General features: G+C 66.6%; 2 protein-coding genes across 3 annotated transcripts in view; both read right to left on the reverse strand.

Moving 5' to 3' along the window:
- DPYSL5 (dihydropyrimidinase like 5) overlaps positions 1 to 22,679 on the reverse strand; it is a 51,689-nt gene that overhangs the window by 17,002 nt on the left and 12,008 nt on the right. The window lies entirely within an intron of this gene.
- Positions 1,748 to 22,679, reverse strand: part of DNMT3A (DNA methyltransferase 3 alpha) — a 34,323-nt gene continuing 13,391 nt past the window's right edge. The window contains exons 4-22 of the mRNA XM_088530725.1: positions 21,250 to 21,296; positions 20,858 to 21,004; positions 11,458 to 11,670; positions 11,147 to 11,305; positions 10,649 to 10,756; positions 10,413 to 10,569; positions 9,627 to 9,776; positions 9,497 to 9,541; positions 8,361 to 8,440; positions 8,175 to 8,287; positions 7,877 to 8,060; positions 7,719 to 7,803; positions 6,700 to 6,845; positions 5,743 to 5,833; positions 5,512 to 5,660; positions 4,308 to 4,393; positions 4,161 to 4,230; positions 3,019 to 3,137; positions 1,748 to 1,889 (exon numbers count right to left, since the gene is read on the reverse strand). Of these exons, the coding sequence (XP_088386851.1) occupies positions 1,748 to 1,889; positions 3,019 to 3,137; positions 4,161 to 4,230; positions 4,308 to 4,393; positions 5,512 to 5,660; positions 5,743 to 5,833; positions 6,700 to 6,845; positions 7,719 to 7,803; positions 7,877 to 8,060; positions 8,175 to 8,287; positions 8,361 to 8,440; positions 9,497 to 9,541; positions 9,627 to 9,776; positions 10,413 to 10,569; positions 10,649 to 10,756; positions 11,147 to 11,305; positions 11,458 to 11,670; positions 20,858 to 21,004; positions 21,250 to 21,296 (2,291 nt within the window). The remainder of the gene's footprint in view (positions 1,890 to 3,018; positions 3,138 to 4,160; positions 4,231 to 4,307; positions 4,394 to 5,511; positions 5,661 to 5,742; positions 5,834 to 6,699; positions 6,846 to 7,718; positions 7,804 to 7,876; positions 8,061 to 8,174; positions 8,288 to 8,360; positions 8,441 to 9,496; positions 9,542 to 9,626; positions 9,777 to 10,412; positions 10,570 to 10,648; positions 10,757 to 11,146; positions 11,306 to 11,457; positions 11,671 to 20,857; positions 21,005 to 21,249; positions 21,297 to 22,679) is intronic.

Consider the following 22,679-nt stretch of genomic DNA (forward strand, 5'->3'; position numbering starts at 1 on the left):
CCCCGTCCCTGCCCGCTTGGCGCCCGGTGCCGTCACCGACTTGACCACGCGCCCGAGATGTAGCACCAGGGCGGCCGCAGCGCGCGCCGCCCGCGCATCCCGCCCTGCCTGCGTCCGTGCCGGCGCGGCGCGGCGCCCGGCTCGCGGCCCCGGCGCGATTCCGGCAGCACCCGCGCCGGGGGCCCTGGCGCCGCGCCGCGCCGGCACGCAGCACCTGCAGGCAGGCGCCGGGAGGGAGAGCGGCTCCGCGCCGGCACCGCACGCGCCTGCACCCGCAGCCCCGCACACGCGGTGCATCAACCTCTGCATTGGCGCCGGCCTCGCCATGCACCCCGTGGTGCAGACGGGTATCCCCAGCGGCACCAACCGCTCTGCACTGGCCTCACCGCGCGCCCTGCGGGCAGACGGGCACCTGCGCCAGCACCAACCTCACCAAGCACCCCAGGGTGCTGATGGGCACAAGCACCAACCTCACCGTGCACCACGCAGCGCAGACGGGCGCCTGCACCAGCACCAACCTCACCTGCACCCCGTGGTGCAGATGGGCACCTACACCAGGACCGACCTCGCCGTGCCGGCACCAGCCTCACCAATGCAACTGTGGTGCAGATGAGCACCTGCACTGCCACCAACCTCACCACGCACCCCAGGGTGCTGTGGGCACCTGCACCAGCCTCGCTGTGCACCCTGCGGTGCACAAGGGCACCTACACCAGGACCGACCTCGCCGTGCCGGCACCAGCCTCACCATGCAGCCGCGGTGCCGACGGGCACCTGCAGCAGCACCAGCCTCGCCGTGCGCCCCGCGGTGCAGACGGGCACCTGCGCCAGCCCCACTGTGCACCCTATGGTGCAGACGGGCACCTGTATCGGGACCAAGCTCACTGTGCACCCCGCGGTGCAGATGGGCACCTACACCAGGACCGACCTTGCTGTGCCAGCACCAGCCTCACCAACGCGACCGAGGTGCAGACGGGCACCAGCACCAACCTCAGCACGCACCCTGCGGTGCGGACGGGCACCAGCACCAGCCTTGCCGCGCACCCAAGGGTGCAGATGAGCATCCGCGCCAAGCTGGCCGCGCCGGCACCAAGCTCGCCGTGCACCCCGGGCCTCATGCTGCGCCGCGCTGCGGGCGGGCACCCGCATCAGCACCAAGCAAGCTCGCCGCGCGCGCGCCCGCCGCGCACACCGGCACCGGCGGCGGCCCCGCGGCGCGGGGGGAGCACCAGGGCGGCGCGGGGCCGCGCACGGGAGTTATTGCATGCGGGGCCGCGGTGCGCGGGGCCGCGCCGTGCCGTGCCGTGCCGCGCCGCCGCGGGGCCTGGCGCTAAGGCAACGTGGAAGCTGATGTCTCGACTCACCCCGCTGTTGAAGCACCATTGTGAATCAGGTTGTACAGTAGTAACAGTACCTTTTATATATATATATATCTATATCTCATATCTATCATATATATATAAACTGTAAACAAGAGGTAACAGCGGCTTCAAAACTCTTTCTCCAAGGTCTTCTGTGTGTAGGCACCCAAAATACTGTAGAAAAGGTGGGGGCGGCGGGCCGGGCGCCGGGGGCCGCGGGGCCGCTCGCCGCGGCGCCGAGCCCGGCGGGACAGAGCGGGCAATGAAAACGTCCCCCCCCCCTCCCCCAACTCGGGTATTTGGGCTGTTTGTGGTTCCGCGTTGGCGTTTTTGCTCGTGCCGCGCGGGGCGGGCGCCGCGCGGGGCCGCGGGCCGGGCGCTCGCGCCCTACACGCAGGCGAAGTACTCCTTGAGCGGCGCGAAGAGGTGCCGGATGACGGGCACGCTCCACGAGCGGCCCAGCAGCCGCTGCCGCGCCAGGCGGCTCATGTTGGACACGTCCGTGTAGTGCACCGGGAAGCCGAAGACCCTGCGGGCGGAGGGAGACACCCTGAGCTGGAGCAGGAGCGCGAGGGACGGCGCGGAGGAAGAGCGGGGTGAGCCGGGGAGGAAGAGCAGGGAGGGGGAGCGGGGAGGGAGAGCAGGGAGGGAGAGCAGGGAGGAAGAGCAGGGAGGAAGAGCAGGGTGAGATGGAGAAGAGTAGGGAGGGAGAGCAGGGAGGGAGAGCAGGGCAAGCAGAGGGGAGGAAGAGCAGGGAGGGAGAGCGGGGAGGGAGAGCAGGGAGGGAGAGCAGGGTGAGCCAGGGAGGAAGAGCAGGGCAAGCAGAGGGGAGGAAGAGCAGGGTGAGCCGAGGAGGAGGAGCAGGGCGAGCAGGGAGGGAGAGCAGGGGAGGAGGAGCAGGGAGGAAGAGCAGGGTGAGCCGGGGAGAAGGAGCGGGGAGGGAGAACGCGGAGGAAGAGCAGGGAGGAAGAGCGGGGAGGGAGAGCGGGGAGAGATGGGGAGGAAGAGCAGAGAGGAAGAGCAGGGTGAGACAGGGAGGAGGAGCCAGGAGGGAGAGCAGGGGAGGAAGAGCAGGGGAGGAAGAGCAGGGCAAGCAGAGGGGAGGAAGAGCAGGGTGAGCTGGGGAGGAGGAGCAGGGAGGAAAAGCAGGAGAGGAAGAGCAGCGCAAGCCAGGGAGGAGGAGCGGGGAGGGAGAGCAGGGAGGAAGAGCAGAGAGGGAGAGCAGGGGGAGGAAGAGAAGGGCAAGAGGGGGAGGAAGAGCAGGGCGAGGCGGGGAGGAAGAGCAGGAGGAGGAAGAGCAGGGTGAGTGGGAGAGCAGGAAGAGCCAGGTGAGCAAGGGAGAAAAAAGGGGCTGAGTGAGAGCAGGAGGAAGAGAAGGGTGAGCAGAAGAGGAGGAAGAGGAGGGTGAGTGGGGGGGCAGAGGAAGGGGATAGTGAGTGCGACTCTGAGGAGGAAGAAGAGGGTGAGTGAGGGGGGATGAAGAGGAGAGTGAGCAGGGGAGGAGGAAGGAGGTTGAGCAGGAGGGCAGAGGAAGAGGAGGGTGAGCGGCGGGGAGGAAGAACAGGGGGAATGGAGGAAGAGAAGGGTGAGCGGGGCTGGGAACAGGCGGGATCGCGCGGAAGGGCCCGGAGCCCGCGGGGCTGAGGCTCCCGCGGTACCTCTCCATCTCCGTGCACCACAGGATGTCCTCCTTCTCGTTCATGAAGACGGGGAAGTGCTGGTCCTTGCCCTGCTTGATGGAGTTGGAGCGCGTGGTGATGGTCCGCACCTTGCTGAACTGCAAGAGGCAGAGGCTGGTCCCGCGCCCGGCTCCGCGCGCCGCAGCCGCAGCCTGCACCGCACATCCTGCATCCCACCTCCTGCGTCCTGCATGCTGCATCTCCCGCATCCTGCACCGCACATCCTGCGTCCTGCACGCTGCATCCCCCATGCTGCACCCCACATCCTGTCTCCTGCATCCTGCACGCTGCATCTCCCGCATCCTGCACTGCACATTCTGCATCCCACATCCTGTGTCCTGCACGCTGCATCTCCCGCATCCCGCGCTGCACATTCTGCATCCCACATCCTGTGTCCTGCATCCTGCACGCTGCACCCCCATGCTGCACCCCACATCCTGTGTCCTGCATCCTGCACGCTGCACCCCCATGCTGCACTGCACATCCTGTGTCCTGCACGCTGCATCTCCCGCACCCTGCACTGCACAACCTGTGTCCTGCATCCTGTGTCCTGCACTGTATCCCTCATGCTGCACTTCACTTTCTGCCTCCCACATCCTGTGTCCTGCACCCTGCATCCCACATGCTGCACCGCACATTCTGCATCCCACATCCTGCACGCTGCATCCCCCCACGCTGCACCGCACATTCTGCATCCCACATCCTGTGTCCTGCATCCTGCACGCTGCACCGCACATGCTGCATCCCACATCCTGTGTCCTGCATCCTCCCATGCTGCACCGCACATGCTGCATCCCACATCCTGCACGCTGCATCCTCCCATGCTGCACCGCACATTCTGCATCCCACATCCTGTGTCCTGCATCTTGCATGCTGCATCTCCCATGCTGCACCACACATTCTGCCTCCCATATCCTGCAGACTGCATCCTCCCATGCTGCACCACACATTCTGCATCCCACATCCTGTGTCCTGCATCCTCCCATGCTGCATGGCACATTCTGCATCCCACATCCCGCATGCTGCATCCCCCAAGCTGCACCCCACGCTCTGCATCGTGCATCCTGCCTCCCACAACCCCGCATCCCTCCTCCTGCATCCACGCCGCCTCCCTCGCGCACCTTCGCTATCCGCCCGTGCTCCAGGCACTCCTGCAGCTCCAGCTTGTCGTTGACCGTGGACGCCAGCGGCCTGGGGGACAGAGCGCAAGTGGGCACGGGGTGACGTCCCCACGGCCCCGCGGCCCCGCGCCGGCGCCGCGCACCCACCTGTTCATGCCGGGCAGGTTCCCCCAGAAGTACCGTGCCCTGTGCGCGGCTGACACTTCTTTGGCATCGATCATGACGGGGTTGGACTGCAAGGGAGGCAGCGGGGGAGTCACAGACCGTCCCCGCCAAGGGAAGGGACCGCGGGGGGACAGGCAGCCCCAGGGCCAGGCTACGTCCTGGGGGCATGCTCTGGGTGGCTTGTATGCTCCAGTTGAGGGGTTGCATGTTTGCAGTTCTGGGGGGGTTGCATGCTCCACCCCGCATGCTCTGGGGGTCTTGCAGTGTCCGATTTGCACACTTGGGGTGTCTGCAACACTCCAGTTTGCACACTCAGGGGCTTGCACTCTCTGAGGGGGTTACGTGCCCCAGTTTGTGGGGGTCTAGCGGGGTTGCACGCTCTGGTTTGCACGCTCCAAAGGGCTGTATGCTGCAGGTCTGCATGCTCTGGGAGGGCTGCACACTCCAGGTTTGCACGCTCGGGGGGGGTGTTGCACACCCCAGCATGCACACTCGGGTGGGTTGCACACCCCAAGGTGCACACTCGGGTGCATTGCACACCCCAGGTCGCACACTCGGGTGGGTTGCACACCCCAGGGTGCACATTTGGGTGGGTAGCACACTCGGGTGCATTGCACACCCCAGGTCACATACTCAGGTGGGTTGCATACCCCAGGGTGCACACTTGGGTGGGTTGCACACTTGGGTGCATTGCACACCCCAGCATGCCCACTTGGGTGCGTTGCACACCCCAGGTCGCACACTTCGGTGGGTTGCACACCCCAGCGTGCACAGTCAGGTGGGTTGCACAGCGCAGGTTGCACACTCGGGTGGGTTGCACACCCCAGCGTGCACACTTGGATGCATTGCACACCCCAGGTCACACACTCGGGTGCATTGCAGACCCCAGGTTGCACACTTGGGTGCGTTGCACACCCCAGTTCGCACATTCGGGTGGGTTGCACACCCCAGCATGCACACTTGGGTGCGTTGCACACCCCAGGTTGCACACTCGGGTGCATTGCAGACCCCAGGTTGCACACTCGGGTGCATTGCACACCCCAGTTCGCACACTCGGGTGGGTTGCATGCCTGGTTGGCATGCCGTGTGGGGGTTGCACACGCGGGGGGTTGCAGGGCACACGTGTCCCCTGCCCGTTGCGGCGGCTCAGTTCCAACGCGGCCGGCCCGGGGCAGCGCGGGCTCACCTCGAGGAAACGCGAGATGTCCCTCTTGTCGCTCACGCCCATGGCCACCACGTTCTCGAAGAGCCAGAAGAAGGGCCGGTCGTCGCCCTCCTTGGGCCGCGCTTCGTGCAGCAGGCGGTAGAACTCGAAGAAGAGGCGCCCGGTGCCCTCTGCGCGGGGAGCGGAGCGGGGCCGGCTCAGCGCGGGGCCGCGCGGCCACCGGCCCCGGCCACCCGCGCGGCCACCACCTACCGTAGAGCCCCTTGCGGGCCGGGTTGACGATGGAGAGGTCGTTGCAGGGGCTCCCGCCGATCACCAGGTCGAAGGGGCCCCACTCCTGTATCTGCAGTGCAGAGCACAAGGGGATGAGCCGTGCAGGGGGTGCAACACGAGGGGTGCAACGCAAGGGATGCAATGTGGGCTCACCATGCAGGGGTGCAATGTGAGCTTGTGCAGTGGGGGCTCATGCATCGTGGGTCTGCAGGGCCCCCGATGCAGAGCAACATGGGCTCATGCAACTGGGGAATGCAACGGTGGGAGAGCAATATGGGCTTGTGCAATGCAGGGGGTGCAACATGGGGGATGCAATGTAGGGCTTGTGACACAGGGGAGTAACATGGGCTCGTGCAATGCAGGGAATGCAATGCTGGGGGGACAATGTGAGCTTGTGCAATGCAAGGGGTGCAACGTGGGGGATGCAATGTGGGCTCGCAACGCATGGGTACAACATGGGCTCATGCAACGTGGGGAATGCAATGCTGGAGGAGCAACGTGGGCTCATGCAATGCAGGGCATGCAGAATGGGGGATACAACGTGGGGCTCGTGACGCATGGGTGCAACACGGGACTGTGCAATGCAGGGAATGCAATCCTGGGGGAACAACATGGGCTTGTGCAACACGAGGGGTGCAGCATGGGGGATGCAACGTGGGGCTTCTGACAGCGGGGAGCAATGTGAGATTGTGCAACGCGTTGGGTGCAACGCGCTGTGGTGGGGGGCAATGCCCGGCTCATGCTGGATGCAACACAGGGGTTGTGGCGGGGGGCAATGCCCGGCTCACAGGGGCTGCGACGCAGGGCATCGCTGCCGTGGGGCTGGAGCGCCCCCGCAGTGAGGTGTGGGGCCGAGCGGGGCACGGGGCAGCCCGGGGCAGGTCGGAGGTGCCCGTCCCTCCGTGCGCGCGCGCCGTACGTTTCTGGGTGACGTACGTGTTTCTGGGTGACGTTGCGGACATCCCCGACGTACATGATCTTGCCCTGGTGCCTCACCATGCCCACGGTGATGGAGTCCTCGCACACCTCGGAGGCGATGTAGCGGTCCACCTGGATGCCCAGGTCCTTCAGCACCAGCAGGCCTGCGGGGGGGCGGGCAGGGGCATCAGCGGGGACAGGGGACAGTCCCATCCCAGGGAGGTGGCCCCAGCTCCATTCAAGGTCCAACCCGGGGAGGTGGCTTCAGGTGCATCTGGGGGACAGGGCCCCAGCTCCATCCCAGGTGTATCCTGGGTCCATCCCAGGTCCAGTTCAGGGATGTGGCTCCAAGTCCATTACAGACCCATCCCAAGGAGGTGGCCCCATGGGCATCCCAGGGGTATCCAGCATCCATCCTGGGTCCATCCCCAGGGAAGTGGCCCCAGGTCCATCCAAGATGCATCCTGGGGAAGTGGCCCCACGTGCATCCTAGGGACATCCCAGCTCCAGCCCAGGGAGGTGACCACATGTGCATCCCAGGCAGGTGGCCCCAGGTCCATCCTGAGCTGGTGACCCCAAGTGCATCCTGGAGAGGTGGCCCCAGGTGCATCCTGAACTGGTGGCCTCAGGTGCATCCCGAGTTGGTGGCCCCAGGTGCATCCCGAGCTGGTGGCCCCAGCTGCATCCCGAGGGAAGTGGCCCCAGGTGCATCCCGGGCCGGTGACCCCAAGTGCATCCCGGAGAGGTGGCCCCAGGTGCATCCCAAATTGGTGGCCCCAGCTGCATCCCAAGGGAAGTGGCCCCAGATGCATCCCAGGTCGGTGACCCCAAGTGCATCCTGGGGAGGTGGCCCCAGGTGCATCCTGAATTGGTGGCCCCAGCTGCATCCCGGGGAGGTGGCCCCAGGTGCATCCCAGATCAGCGGCTCCAGGTGCATCCCTGGTCAGTGGCCCCAGGCCCACGGCCGGACACGTTGGCTGCCCCATGTGCGCAGGGCCCCTCTCCCGCTCCCCGGTGCCCCCGGCGCGAGGTGGCACCTGTGGCGATGCCGTCGAAGAGCGAGAGCACGCGGATGGGCTTCCTCTTCTCGGCCGGCACGGGCGGATAAACCTTCGGCGGGTCCTGCAGGGAGGCAGCGGGTGAGGGCGGCCGGGCCGGCGCGGGCCGCGGCGGCGCCGCGTGGGGCGACACTCACGAATTCCTGGTCGTGGTTGTTGGCGAAGAACATCTGGAGGCGGGAGGGCCAGTCCTCGCGCCGCCGCAGCAGCCCGTAGATGCCCTTATGGCCGCACATGTAGCAGTTCCAGGGGTCCTCCTTGATGGCCGCCTGCGCCGCCCCCGGCCCCACCAGCAGGTCCACGCACTCCACGCAGAAGCACCTGCGGGCGGCACGGCGGGGGGACGCGCTGGCACCTGCCCATGCTGGGGACACCGCGGCTCCCCCGCGGTGCAGCCCGTCCCCTTGCAGGACCCGCACGCGACGGGGACCCCACCTGCAGCAGTTGTTGTTGCCGCACATGAGCACCTCGCGGCCGCCGCAGCAGATGGTGCAGTAGGACTGGTAGCCGTCGTCGTCGTACTGGTAGGCGCACTCCAGGAAGCAGTTCTGGGGGGACGCGGGGCGCGCGTCAGCCCCGGCCGCGCCGGCCCCGGCGCCCCCCGCCCGGCCCCCCGCGCACCTTGCAGTTTTGGCACATGCCCCCGGTGAAGAGGGGATGCTCCAGGGTCACGTTGAGGCTCCCGCACGAGATGCAGATGTCTGCGGTGGCAGGAGGCACGAGTCACTGCGCTGGCTCTGCAAGCGGCTTGACCCTGCCAGCCACGTGCCCCCGCGCGCCGCAGTCCCACAGGATGGGGTGGGCATGGGCACTGTGCCACCTTATCACCCCCCTGCATCCCCACCACTATCCTCACTGCATCTCCACTGCATCCCCCCTGCATCCCCACTATTCCCACTGCATCCCCACTGTATTCCCACCACTATCCCCACTGCATCCCCACTGTATTCCCACCACTATCCCCACTGCATCCCCACCACTGTCCCCACTGCACCCCCACCACTGTCCCCACTGCATCCCCACCACTATCCTCACTGCATCCCCACCACTATCCTCACTGCATCTCCACCGCATCCCCACTATTCCCACTGCATCCCTACTGTATCCATCCTCACTGCATCCCCACTACTATCCTTGCTGCATCTCCACTGCACACCTTTTGTACCCACCCTGCACCCTCACTGCATTCCTACCGTATCCCCCACTGCTTCCCCCACTACATCCCCATCACTATCCCCACTGCATCCCCACCACTATCCTCACTGCATCTCCACTGCATCCCCACCACTATCCTCACTGCATCTCCACCACTATCCTCACTGCATCTCCACCACTATCCCCACACCATCCCCACTGCACCCCCACCACTATCCTCACTGCATCTCCACTGCATCCCACTGCATCCCCACCACTATCCCCACTGCATCCCCACCACTATCCTCACTGCATCTTCACTGCATCTCCACTGCATCCCCACCACTATACCCACTGCATCCTCACCACTATCCCCACTGCATCCTCACCACTATCCCCACTGCATCCCCACCACTAACCTCACTGCATCTCCACTGCATCCCCACTATCCCCACTGCGTCCCCCCTGCATCCCCACCACTATCCCCACTGCATCCTCACTGCATTCCTCCCGTACCCCTCACTGCATCCCCACTATCCCCACCCCGTGCCGGAGCATCCCGCGCGTGCCGGAGCCGGCAGGACTTGGCGCCCCAGCTCATCCCGGCGCCGCTCCGCACGCACCTTCGATGTTCCTGCACTTCTGCCGGACCTCGTAGACCAGCCGCTCTGCGGAGGAGAGCGGGGACCGGTGAGGGCGGCGGGAGCCCCCCGGCCCCCCGGCCCCGGCGCGCGCGGCGGAGCCCGCGGCTACCTCGGGTGCGCTCGTCGATGATCTCCTTGACCTTGGGCTTCTCCGTTGTGCTTTTCCTGGGCTTTTTGGCTGGCGGCGGCGGGGCGTAGGCGGCCGCCTCGGGCTCGACCCACATCTCCGTGTAAACTTCTTTGTAGGGGTTGCGCTCCTCTGCAAAGCACCCGCCGCGGGGGGGCAGTTTGCAAAGGTGGGCACCTCCCTGGGGGCAGTTTGCAAAGGTGGGCAACCCCCAGGGGCAGTTTGCAAAGGTGAGAAGCCCCCCAGGGGCCGTTTGCAAACATGGGCACCCCGCTAGGGGAAGTTTGCAAAGGGGGGGAACTCCTCCAGGGGCAGTTTGCAAAGAGGGGCACCCCTCCGGGGGCAGTTTGCAAAGGAGGGAATCCCCCCAGGGGCAGTTTGTAAAGGGGGGCACCCCTCTGGGGGCAGTTTGCAAAGTTGGGAATCCCCTGGAAGTGGTTTGCAAAGGTGGGCACCTCCCTGGGAGCAGTTTGTAAAGGTGAGAAGCGCCCCCAGGGGCAGTTTGCAAAGCTGGGCATCCCCCTGGGGGTAGTTTGCAAAGGTTGGCACCTGCGCAGGGGTTTGCAGCGCTGGCACTAAGGAAAGGTCTGGAATTAGGGATGCAGCCCCCATGGGATGCCCTCCACCGGGGCAGACGCTGGTGGGTCTCCAAGGCCACTAGCGAGCAGGTCCTTGGTGGGGCTCGGGGTGGCCCAGAGGCCAGGGCTGCTCTGCCTGTCCCCCGCGGCCACCCGAGTGCGAGGGACACGTCCCATCCCCGGCTCTCACCTTCGGGGGGCTCCAGGCCCTTGGGGCCGGAGGGCTGGAAGCCGCCCAGCGCCCACTCGATCATCTGCTTGTTCTGGATCTCCACCACCTTGGAGGTGTCCGTCTCGTCGTTCTCGGGGCAGGCGGGGAAGATCTTCCCCGCGCGGCTGCTGGCCACCTGCACGGGCGGCCGGGCGTCGCGTCACCGCCGCGGCCACCCCGCCGTCCCCGTGGCCGCGACGCCCGCCGCCTCTCACCTGCAGCACCTCGTAGATGGCCTTGCGGTACATGGGCTGCTTGTTGTAGGTGGCCTGGTGGAAGGCGCTGGCGAAGGAGCTGAGCGGCAGGAGCTTCTCCACGCAGACCTGTGGTGACCGGGCGGCCGTGAGACCCCGGCTTTACCGGGGAGGGAACCGGGGCGGACCCCACTTCTCCACGGGGGGATGAAGGGAAAAGGGGACAGATGGAGAAGGAGAGGGCCAGGAGGGGACACTGTGTGTTCGAGGCTGTGTTGGCGGGTAATGAGGCAGTGGTGATGGCCAAGCCCTGGGGCCACCACCTGCACATCGGTGACCGAGCCCTGGAGCAGCTTGTGGGGTCTCCCTGCACCCTTGGGGACACTCAAGTCCCACCTGGACCGACCCTGCACACCGCGCTCCAGGCGGCCCTGCCAGAGCAGCGGGTTGGACTGGGTCATCCCCAGGGTCCCTCCAAACCCCAGCCCTTCCGCGAGGTGTCCCGGCGGCACCGCTCACCACGGAGAACTTGCCGTCGCCGAACCACATGACCCAGCGGGTGCCCTCGGCCGCCCGGCTCCGGCCCGTCATCCACCAGGACACGATGCGCCCGGGCCACCAGGAGAAGCCGCGCAGCTTGCCCCACACCAGCTCGCCGATGCCGAAGCCTCGGCCGTCCTGCAGGGCGGAGAGGGGACGGAGCAGGGTCAGGGGGTGCCGCTGCAGCGGGGTCTGCACCGCGGCGCGTCCAGCGTCCCCAGGGCGCCTCGCTGGCCGTGCCGCAGGGCGCCCGGTGCAGCTCGCCGTGCCCAGCAAAGCCCGGCGCTCACCTCGTACTCGGGCTCGTCGTCGGCCGACTTGGAGGTGCCCTTGTCGACGGCGTCGGGCACCACGGGCTCCGGCGTGGTGGCCACGGTGGGCGACGCGGGGTCGGTGGGCTGCTGCGAGGCCGGCGGGCTGGCCTCCTCCTCCTTCTGCGGCTCGGCCCGCGGCGGCTCCTCCACCACGTTCATCACGGCGATCACCTTGGCCTTCTTCTCAGCCTGCCGGGGGACGGGGGACGTGAGGGCGGCCGTGCCCGCGGGGCCCTGCTCCCTGGGCTGTGCCATGGGCCTCGAGGCAGCCTGGGGGCTCAGCACCGCACCTGCCGTGCAGCATCGCCCTCCTCTTCCTCGCCATGCGGGGATGCGCGGAGGGACGGGAGCCCCAGTGCGGGGTCAGCCTGTCCCACACGGGACAGGGGCCACGAGTGTCAGCACAGCACCCTGTGTCCCTCCTGCATGGCCCCCCTGTCCCCCTGCCATGGTGCCCCATGTCCCCCCTGCACAGTATCCGGTGTCCCCCCCATACGGCCCCCCTGCACAGAGTCCTGTGTCCCCTGTCCTCCCTGCACGTGTCCTGTTGTCCCCCCTGCACAGTGCTCCCTGCATGGGACCCCGCTGTCCCCAGCAGCCGGGACCCGCTGGGCCACGGGGGGCAGAGCCGGGACCCGCCGAACTCTGTTGCACGGGGCTGAAGCTGCGTCTGGGGGCTGGACTGGATCCAAACGAGCCGGATCGGACCGACTGACCCGGACCGGACCCGACCGAGCCGGACCGGACCGACCGAGCCGGGCCCCGCCGTGCCGGGCCAGGCCGTGCCGTGCGCCCCCCTCGCGGCGCCCCGCGCAGCCCCGCCGCGGCGGCACGTACCCATGCGGGCCGGGCCGGGCCGGGCCGGGCCGGGCTCCCCGGGCTCGGCCGCCGGTTCTTTGTCTGGCAACTCCGGGTCACATGGTGCCTCCCGGCCCGGCTGGTTGGCTGCGGCGGGGAGGGGGCTGCGCGCCCGGCGAGGGGCCAGCGCGCCCGCCCCGCCCCGACGGCCCGGCCCGGCCCGGCCCGGCCCGGCCGCTGCGCTCGGCCCGAGCTGCCCGCCCGCGTGGATCCGCTCGGCCTGATCGGGCCCGGCCCGGGCAGAGCCGGTTCGGATGGGCCCGTCCCGTCCCGGTCCGGTCCCGCCAGCAAGACCCGTCCCGTCCTAACTCGGCCCCGCGGCACCCGGGCCCGGCTCCGGCCCGCGCCCGCTCCAGCACCAATTGCCGGGCCCCGCGGTGCGGTCCCGTATCCCGTTCCGGTCCGATCTAACACCCCTCCCCGGCACAGCGCGGTGCTACGCGCTGCGGTCCGGCGGCTTCTCCCCGGCACGGTCCGATCCGGTCCGGCCCGTTCGCCTTCACCCGTCACCTTGTCCCGCCAGCGCGCACGGGCCGGCACCTCCTTAGCGCTGCGGCCCGGCCCGGCCCGGTCCGGCCCGCAGCGGATAAGGAGCGGGCTAGCGGCCCGGAGGGCAGCGGGCCGGGCCGGGCCGTGCGGCAGAGCGGCCGCTCGCGGCCGTATTCCGTGCGGCGCCGGTCCCGCCAGCAACGGGCCGCGCAGCACCGGGGCCGGCAGGCACGGAGCTGCGGGGCCAGCCCGGCTCGGTTCGGTTCGGTTCGGTACTCACGGGCCGCGGGCGGCGGGGCGGCTCGGCGGCAGCGCGGCGGGGCTCGGCGGGCGCGGGGCCCGGCTCGGCTCGGCTCGGCTCGGCCCAGCGGTGGCGCGGCCGGACCCGCTCCCGCCCCCGGCGAGGCCTTTTGTGGAGCCGCCCCCGGCGCCCCTTTGTGCGCGGGACAAAGCGGGGGGCGGCGGCGCCCCCGGGCACGGGGCGGCGGCGGGGATGCACCGGGGGAGGGGCGGCCCGGTTCGGCCCTCCGAGCACCCCGGCACTGCTCGGGACCGGCCGGCCCGCTTTGGCTGCCCCTGCGCAGCGGCACTGGACCAGTCTGGGTCCATCTGACCCGGTTCAGCCCGTCTGCACAAACCTGGCGCCAACGCTGCGGTCTAGCACACCCTGAGCAGCGCACAGCAGCTTCCCGGGAGCCAGGTATCCCACACGCGTCTCCCAGGAGCCGTGTATCCCATGCATGTCCTCCCCCGCAAGAGCCAGGAATCCCAAGCACATCCCCCAGCAGCCACATATGTCCCCACAAGGGCCCCAGCGTCCCCTCGGCTCCAGGCCAGCTCCAGGCTGCAGAGCGGCGGCTCCGCGGAGCCCCTGGCCCCCGGCAGCAGGACGGGGAAGGTGGTGGCGGGGAGCAGGGGGGACACGGGCCGCGTTCCTGCGGCTCCGCAGTGGCTGGTAGCCACCGTGCTGGGGCTCCTGCAGCAGCAGCCAAGGGCAGTGCCCGGAGCAGGATCCCGGCACAGCCCCCGGCCCGGCCGCCCTGCTCAGGGCCAGCACAGGAAAGATTTGGGGACAGGCTCAGAGCGGCTCCCAAGTCTGCCCATTGCCGCTTGGGTCCTGCCTTTAGTGTCCCCCGGCCAAGGGGGTTACTCTGGGCCCCCTAAACAACCAACTCGGCCCTCAAGGGCTGAGCCTCGTGCCAGTGCCCACGCAGCCTGCACGTGCGTCCCAACTCCCTGACGGCGAGAGGTGACAGGCTGGACCCGCGTGGTGCCAGGCCTGGCGTGGCTGGTGCACCCAGAGGTGCCCAGGTGCACCCAGAGGTGCCAGGCTGCATGCAGATGTGCCCAGGTGCATGCAGATGTGCCCAGGTGCATGCAGATGTGCCCAGGTGCACCCAGAGGTACCCGGGTGCACACGGAGGTGCCAGGCTGCATGCAGATGTGCCCAGGTGCATGCAGAGGTGCCCAGGTGCATGCAGAGGTGCCCAGGTGCACCCAGAGGTACCCGGGTGCACACGGAGGTGCCCGGGTGCACATGGGGGTGCCCGCAGGGGCCCACGTGCTGTTACCGGTGCCCGATCGGCTGCGCGCCCACGCAGGGCACGGCAGCCCCATCTCCTGCCCGTGCTGCCATGGGGAGGAGAGTGACGGGTCCCAAACACCCCCCTGGTCCCAAGGCCACTCCTGGGTGCCCGGGCTGCAATGCTGGAAGCGGCTCCAGCGCGGCACGGCCGGGAGCCCAAGCGCGTCGCCCTCCTGGTCTCCTGGCCTGGGGACCTGGAGCAGAGCGGGGAGGTGGCACCTCCTTGTCCCTGGGACTCGGGGTGCTCGTGTCCCCGGAGCAGCCCTGCAGGCTTGGATGGGGTGGCATGGGATGGGGTGTAATGGGATGGGGAACACCCGGGGATGATGGGAGCACCTGGGAAGTGGCGGCCTTTGTCCCCCTGTGTCATGCGGAGATGGCGCTGAGGGGCTGCTTTGTGTTGCAGAGTGGTGGGACAAAAGGGGACAAAAGGGGCCCGATGGCTGCTGCCCTGGGGCTGGGGCTGCTGGGACAATGCCAGCAATGCCAGAGGGGTGGGGAGGGGAACTGGGAGCTGGAATGGACATGGGGACATGGGGGACAGGGGATGGGGAGCGGGGAGAGGGGGCTGGAATGAGGGGAATGAGGAGGGGAGTGGGGAAGGGGGAATGAGGTGGGGGCTGGGGAATGGGAATAGAGAATGGGAATGTGGCTGGGAAGTGGGGTGGAGGGGCTGGGAATAGTGCTGGGGAATGGGGCATTGGGAAGGGAGATGCGGAATAGGAATAGAAACAGTGTGTGGGGAGCGAGGAAGGGGCATGAGGAATGGGGTGTGGGGAACGGGAGCAGGCACAGGGAATGGGGAATGGGGCCTGGAATGGGGGATGAGTGGGGTGGGGGACTAGGGAGGGGGCAGCCCCATCCCGGCCACCCGACCCCGTGGCCCTGAGCCCAACCTGGTGAGCTGGGACCCCAACCCAAACCCAGACAGCCACAGCAGGGCCATGTGGAGCACCCCGAGCCCCGGGAAGGTGGCCGAGCCCCAGGGCCCTGGAACTGCAGGGAATGCAGGAGCGGCGGCCGGGGACCGCGGGGAGCAGAGGGGACCGGAGCGACGGAGCCGGGGCTGGGCCTGCCGGGAGGAAACCCCCCATCCCCGGCCATCCCCGGGGCTCAAGGACATCTCGTCTCCTCAAGGACATCTGTCCCTGATGGCTGTCCCAGATAAGGGCCAGCCCAGCCGCCCGCCCCAGGGGCAGGGACAGGGCCCTGCCAGCCCCACATCCAGGCGGAGAGGCCATGGAGAACCACACACTGCTAGGGATAGGGCTACCGGGATAACCCGGGCTAAGGGTAAGAAGGGCTAGGGCTAAACTGGGCTAGACAGAACCAAAATTAGGGGTAAAGCAAGCTAGGGATAACCCGGGCAAGGAATAATCTGGGCTAGGTCTAACCTGGGCAAGGACTGACCTGTGCCAGGGCTAACCTAGGTTAGGGATAAGCCAGTCTAGGGATCGAGGCAACCTTTGCCAGGGCTAACCTAGGCTAAAGTTAGCCCTAAACCTAGACTATATCTTGGACTACGGAAAACCTGGGCAAGGGATAACCAGGCCTAGGGCCAGCCTGGGCTAGGGACAATCTGGGCTAGGGCTAAACATTGCTAGGAAAAACCTGGGCTAGGGATAAGGTGGGTTAGAGCTGACCAGGTTTAGGTCTAACCTCGTCTGGGCATAACTCGGGATAACCTGGGTTAAGAATAACTCATGCTAGGGCTAATCCAGGCTAGGGATTGCCTGGGATAAAGATAATCTGGGTTAGAGATAACCTGGGCCAAGGATTACTAGAGTTAGGGATAATCTGGGTCAGGGATAACCTGGGGTAGGGCTAATCTCACTACAGATAACGCAGGCTAGGGCTAACCTACTCTAGGGATAAACTGGGCTAGGAATAACCTCACCTAGCGATATCCTGGTCTGGGAATAACCTGGTTTAGGGATAACTGAGGCTAGTGATAACCTGGCTACGGCTCTCCCCCACTAGGGCCAACCTGGGCCAGGGATAAACCCGTCTATGGTTAATGTGGGTTAGGGATACCCCTATTTAGAGATAAACTCTGTTAGTGATAACCCGGGCTAGGGCTAACCTAGGCTAAGGCTATCCTGCGCTAGGGATAACCTTGGCTGGGAATAACCTGGACAAGGGATAACCAGAGCCATCGTAAACCTGGGTTGTGAACAACTGGGGCTAGGGCTAACCTGGGTTAGGGCTAACCTGGACAACTGATAACCCAGGATAAACTAGGCTAGTGTAACCTGAGTTAGGGAAGTGATGAGCTAGGGATAACCTGGGAAAGGGAAAACCTGGGCTACAGATAACCTGGGTTTAGGGATAACCTGGGCTAGGGCTATACTGGGTTATATCTAACCTGGGTGAGTCATAACCTGCGATAACCCCGGCTTGGACTAACCAGGGTTATGGAAGACCTGGGCTAGGGATAGCAGGATTAAGAGAGAACCTGGGTTAGGGATAACACATGGTAGGGCTAACCCAGGCTACTGATAACCTAAATTAAGTATAACCTGGGCAAGGACTAACTAAGGCTAGGGCTAACCTGGGCTAGGAAGAAACTGGGCTATGGATAACCAAGACTATGGATAACCTGAGTTAGGGCTAACCTGGGTAAGGGCTAACCAGGCTTAGGGAAAACCTGGGCTAGAGTTTATCTGAGCTAAGGATTACTGGGGGTAGGGATAACCTGGGCTAGGGATAAAATGGTGCATGGATAACCTGGGCTAGGGATAACCTTGGCTGGGGATAACCAGGACTAGGGATAATCTGGCCTTTGAGTAACCTGGTGAGGGATAACCTGGGCTAGGGATATCCTGGACAAAGGATAACCTGTGCTAGAGATAACCCAGGCTAGAACTAAAATGGACTGGGATGAGTTGTCTTATTGGTAAAATGGGCTAGGGACAACCTGGGCTAGGGACAACCCAGGCTAGGGTTAACCTGGGTTAGGGCTAACTGGTCTAGGGATAATCTGATCTAGAGATAACCTGGTGTAGGCCCAGCCCTGCCTGATCCCTGTGATATCCCGGGGGAATGCCAGGCACAGGGCTGCAGCCTGTGCATGGGGATGCAGCCCCTGCATGGCGGTGCAACCCATATGCAAAGGCGCAGCCCCTGCATGATGGTGCAGCCCGGGCACAGCAGTGCAACCCCTGTCCAGCAGTGCAGCCTGTGCATGACAGTGCAGCCTGTGCCTGACGGTGCAGCCCGTGCATGATGGTGCAGCCCGGCACAGCAGTGCAACCCCTGTCCAGCAGTGCAGCCTGTGCACAGCGGTGCAGCCCGTGCCCGGCGGTGCAGTCCATGCACGATGGTGCAGCCCATGAACAATGTTGTAGCCCCTGCCCAGCAGTGCAGCCCGTGCCCAGTGGCGCAGCCCATTCCCGACAGTGCAGCCCATGCATGATGGTGCAGCCCATGCCCAATGGTGCAGCCTGTGCACGACGTTGCAGCTGGGGCACAACGTTGCAGCCTGTGCACGACGGTGCAGCCTGTGCCTAGCGCTGGCCATGCTTGCAGTGCTGCTCGTGGCCAGTGTGTGGCCACCAGGCGCCCAGGGCCACATCTGCAGGTGAAGGCGCAGTCGCCCTCTGCCTCTTGCAGTGGCCAGTGACCCGCTGGGGGCTGGGACAGCCCTGGAGCCGCTGCCCCGCGCTGGGGTCCCCAGGCTCCGGGCCACACACGGGTCTGTCAGCAGCCTGGGTCCTGTCACCTGCTGGGACCTGCCTGGGGGTTCAGCACCCCCCTGTGGCCATCGGGTCCCCTCACCGTGCACTGCACCCTGCAGGGACACCCTGGCTGTGCCCTGTGCAATGAGGACACCCAGGGTGTCCTTGTGCAATGCAGGGACACCCTTGCTGTCCCTGTACAATGTGGCGACACCCCAGCCGTGCTCATGCACTGAACCCCATGGGGACACCTGTGCCCTTTGCAATGTGGGGACGCCCCAGCTGTGCTCCGTGCAACATGGGGACATCTTGGCCATGTCCAGAACAATGTGGGGACATCCAGGCTGTGCCCTGTGGAATGGGGACACCCCAGCCAAACCCTGTGCAAAGCGGGGACACTCCAGCAGAACACTGTGCCCTGCAGGGACACTGCCGCTGCGCCCTGTGCAACAGGGACACTCAAGCTGTTCCCTTTGCAACATGGGGACACCTCTGCCATGCCCTGTGCACTGCGGGGCTCCCCGGTTGTGCCCTCTGCACCTCACCCTGCAGGGACATCCCAGCTGAGCCCTGTGCACTGCACCCCATAGGGACACGGGCTGTGCCCCATGGAAAATGGAAACACCCCAGCCAGGCCCTGTGCAACCTGGGGACACCCCAGCTGTGCCCTGTGCAATGTAGGGACACCTTGGCTGTGCCCTGTGCAATGTGGGGACACCCCATCTGTGCCCTGCGCAATGTGGGGACACCCAGCCATGCCATTTGCAGTGCGGGGACAGCCCATCCATGCTTTGTGCAATGCAGACACCCTGGCTGTGCCCCGTGCAACATGGGGACACCCTGGCTGTGCCCCGTGCAACATGGGGACACCCCATCTCTGTCCTGTGCAATGTGGGGACACCCTGTCTGTGCCTTGCGCAGTGTGGGGACACTTCAGTCGTGCCCTGTGCAATGTGGGGACACTTCAGCTGTGCCCTGTGCAATGTGGGGACACCCAGTCATGCCATTTGCAGTGCGGGGACGCCCCATCCATGCTCTGTGCAATGCAGACACCCTGGCTGTGCCCTGTGCAATGTGGGGACACCCTGACTGTGCCCTGCGCAATGTGGGGACACCCAGCCATGCCATTTGCAGTGCGGGGACAGCCCATCCATGCTTTGTGCAATGCAGACACCCTGGCTGTGCCCTGTGTAATGCGGGGACACTCCATCTGTGCCCTGTGCAACGTGGGGACACCCTGACTGTGCCCTGTGCAATTGAGGACACCTCAGCTGTGTCCTGTGCAACGTGGGGACACCCTGACTGTGCCCCGTGCAACGTGGGGACACCCCATCTCTGTCCTGTGCAATGTGGGGACACCCTGTCCGTGCCTTGCGCAGTGTGGGGACACCGCGGCTGTGCCATGTGCAATGTGGGGACACTTCAGCTGTGTCCTGCGCAATGTGGGGATACCCAGCCATGCCACTTGCAGTGCGGGGACACCCCATCCATGCTCTGTGCAATGCAGACACCCTGGCTGTGCCCTGTGCAATGTGGGGACAATCCATCTGTGCCCTGCGCAATGTGGGGATGCCCAGCCATGCCATTTGCAGTGCGGGGACACTCCATCCATGCTCTGTGCAATGCAGACACCCCAGCTGTGCCCTGTGTAATGCGGGGACACCCCATCTCTGTCCTGTGCAATTGGGGACACCCTGGCTGTGCCCTGCGCAGTGTGGGGACACCCTGTCCATGCCCCATGCAATACAGGGACACCCTGGCTGTGCCCTGTGCAATGCGGGAACACCCCATCTGTGCCCTGTGCAATTGGGGACACCCCATCTGTGCCCCGTGCAACGTGGGGACACCCTGACCGTGCCCTGCACGACGCAGGGCCGTGCCGGCAGAGCCCCCCGCGCTGCAGGAGCGCCCTGGCCGCGCCGGTGCCGGTGCCGCCGGGAAGGCGGCGCAGGCGGCTGCCAGCGCAGGGCTATAAATAGCGGCGCGGGCGGCCGTGCCGAGAGGGGACTTGTTGCCAGGGAGACCCGGCTGACGGCACCGCGCGCCCTGGCCCCGCGGCCGCGCAGCCGCGCGAGGGCCGGCGCCGCCGCGCTGCGCCGCGTGCTGCAATGCGGCCCCGCTGCAGCGGCCGGCGCGCCGCCCGCGGCCCGGCCGGACTCGGAGCAAGAAACGAAACCGGCCGCTCTGGTCAGTGCGGGGCTGGGGAGAAACCCGCGTGGGCGCAGAAACCTCACACCAAAACGGCCTCGTGCTGGGGAGCAGCGTCGCTGTCACTGCCTGTCCCTGGCCCCGTTGCATGGTGGCTGCGGTGTGCAGCTGGCCGTGATCACCCCGTGGTGCAGCATGTAATGTGTAGGGTGGTGCAGTGCAGCAATGCACGGTGCGGTGCATCGCAGTGGGTCACAGAGCAGTAATGCCCAGTGTGGTGCATCGCAGTGCAGTGCGGTGTTGCATGGTGCAGGATGGTGCATGGCAGTGCAGCATGGTGCATCACAACATGGTGCAGTCCAGCACTGTGTGAGACACTATGTTGCATCACGCTGCAGCACGGCTCAGTTTAGCATGGCGCAGCACAACGCAGCGCAGTGTGATGCAGCACAGTGCAGCACAACACAGTGCAGTGTGATGCAGCACAATGCAGCACAATGCAGCACAACACGTCCTGCTGTCCGGGCAGCCGCAGTGGTCCCACGCAGCGCGCGCCAGCGCACCGGGGCCGCCGCATCCCTTCCTGCCCCCGCCGCATCCCGCGCCGGGCGCCGCTCACCTCCCTCTTCCAGCGCGCCAGCCACTCGTCCCGCTTGCGCTTGCTGATGTAGTAGGGGTCTCCGGCCTGGAACGTGTGCCGCTGCATGGGCCGCTGCCGCAGGCTCGACTCCCAGCCCAGGCCGCCGCGCAGCCGCCCGCGCGAGCCCTGCAAGAGAGAGCGGCCTCAGCGCGGCGCCCGGGATGCACCGGGATGCACTGGGATGCACCGGGATGCACCAGGGTGCTCCGGGATGCCCCGGGATGCACCAGGATGCACCAGGGTGCTCCGGGCACGGAGGGTCGTGGGGATGGGGACTGTTCCGCGGGACCGCACACTTGTGCGCGCTCCGGGCGCTCTCCGCTCTGCGCTGCGGTGCTGCTGCACGCGGCGCCGCGCTGGCACATACTTGCCTCCATTTTCAGCGTGTCGAAGCTGTTCTCCTCCTTCTCGTCCTTGCCTGCGGCACAAGAGAGCAGCGGTGAGCGGGGCCGGGCGCGCGGCACCGCGGGCTTCCTGTGCGACCGGCCCCGCTCGCGCTGCAGGTAGCAACGAGACGCAGCCAGGAAAGCGGCTAAAAATACATGCGGCCGCTGCGGGGCTCCCGGCCGCCCCTCGCACCGCGAGGTGAACGCAGCGTGGCCGGTCCCTCCAGCCCCGCAGCGCTGCAGAGCGCCGGGTGCATGCAGTGCTGGGGTGCAGCTGGTGCACTCAGTGCCACTGTGTGTGCAGCAGTTGCGTGCAGTGACTTTTTTTGCAGCTATTGCACGCTGCCACGGGGATTCGCAGCAGCTGCATGCGGCGCTGGGGTGCAGCTCTTGCATGCAGTGCTGCAGCTCGCTGCCGGCCCGTCGGGAGCACCCGCCGCGGGCCCCAGGGGAGGGCGGCCGCGCTGCACCCCCTGCCCGGCCCCTCGGGTGGGCCCCGCGCCGGGCAGCGCCGGGGACAAAGTCCCCAGCAGGGAGGTGGCCCGGGCCGGGACAAGGACATGGATGTGCACGTGCACGCGGCCACCCGGCGCCACGGCCGCCCGCTCCCGCGTTTACTTGTCCCGGGGCTTGTCACCGGGAAGCGGCACCCGGTGCTTCCTGCGGCGCTGGGAGCCCTGGCTGGGCCGGGGATGGATCCGGGAGGACACGGGGACACTAAGGACACGGCCGGGGGGTGCCTGGGGGGCTGCCAGCAGGCAGGGGTAGCCCCGGTGCCTGGGGAAGCCCCTTCCCAGGCCGGGCGCTCCGGGAGAAGGAATGGGAGGAGAAGAGCAAGCGGGAGCCGAGGGAAGCAGAGGCCTCTGGAAAGGCCCCCGGAGCAGAGCTGAGCCCCGGTGACAACCAGCAGCGGAGGCCGAGGTGGCCGGAGCCGCGGGGACGCTGGGCGGGCAGCCAAGGAGCGGGGATGTCCCCTCGGGTGCCTCCGGAGCGGGGGATGCGGAGCGGGGACGCCCCTCTCCCGGTGCCAGGGACCTTGTGCCGCGCAGGGTCAGAGCCACCAGTGTCCCCAGGGCCACCAGCGGCTCCGTCACAGCGGCTCCGTCACGGCGGCTCCGGCAGCCCCTCCGCCTCGTGACTGCGGCAGCCGCTGCCGTCCTCCTCCCGCCACGCTCGGCCCGTCCTCCTCCCCACCTTGCTCATCCCCGGCCTCCTCCCTGCTGCGCTCGTGCTCATCCTCCTCCCTGCTGCGCTCCTCCTCCTCCTCCCGCCGCTCACCTCCATCCTCCTCCCTGCCTTGCTCAGCATCATCCTCCTGCCTTGCTCAGCATCATCCTCCCGCCACTCACCTCCATCCTCACCCTGCTTTGCAGATCTCCATCCCCGGATCTGCCTTGCTCATCATCATCCTCCTG

Source organism: Tinamus guttatus, unplaced genomic scaffold, assembly GCF_059628265.1.
Source record: "Tinamus guttatus ecotype Peru unplaced genomic scaffold, ASM5962826v1 Tinamus_guttatus_pri_ptg000386l, whole genome shotgun sequence".
NCBI lineage: Eukaryota > Metazoa > Chordata > Aves > Tinamiformes > Tinamidae > Tinamus > Tinamus guttatus.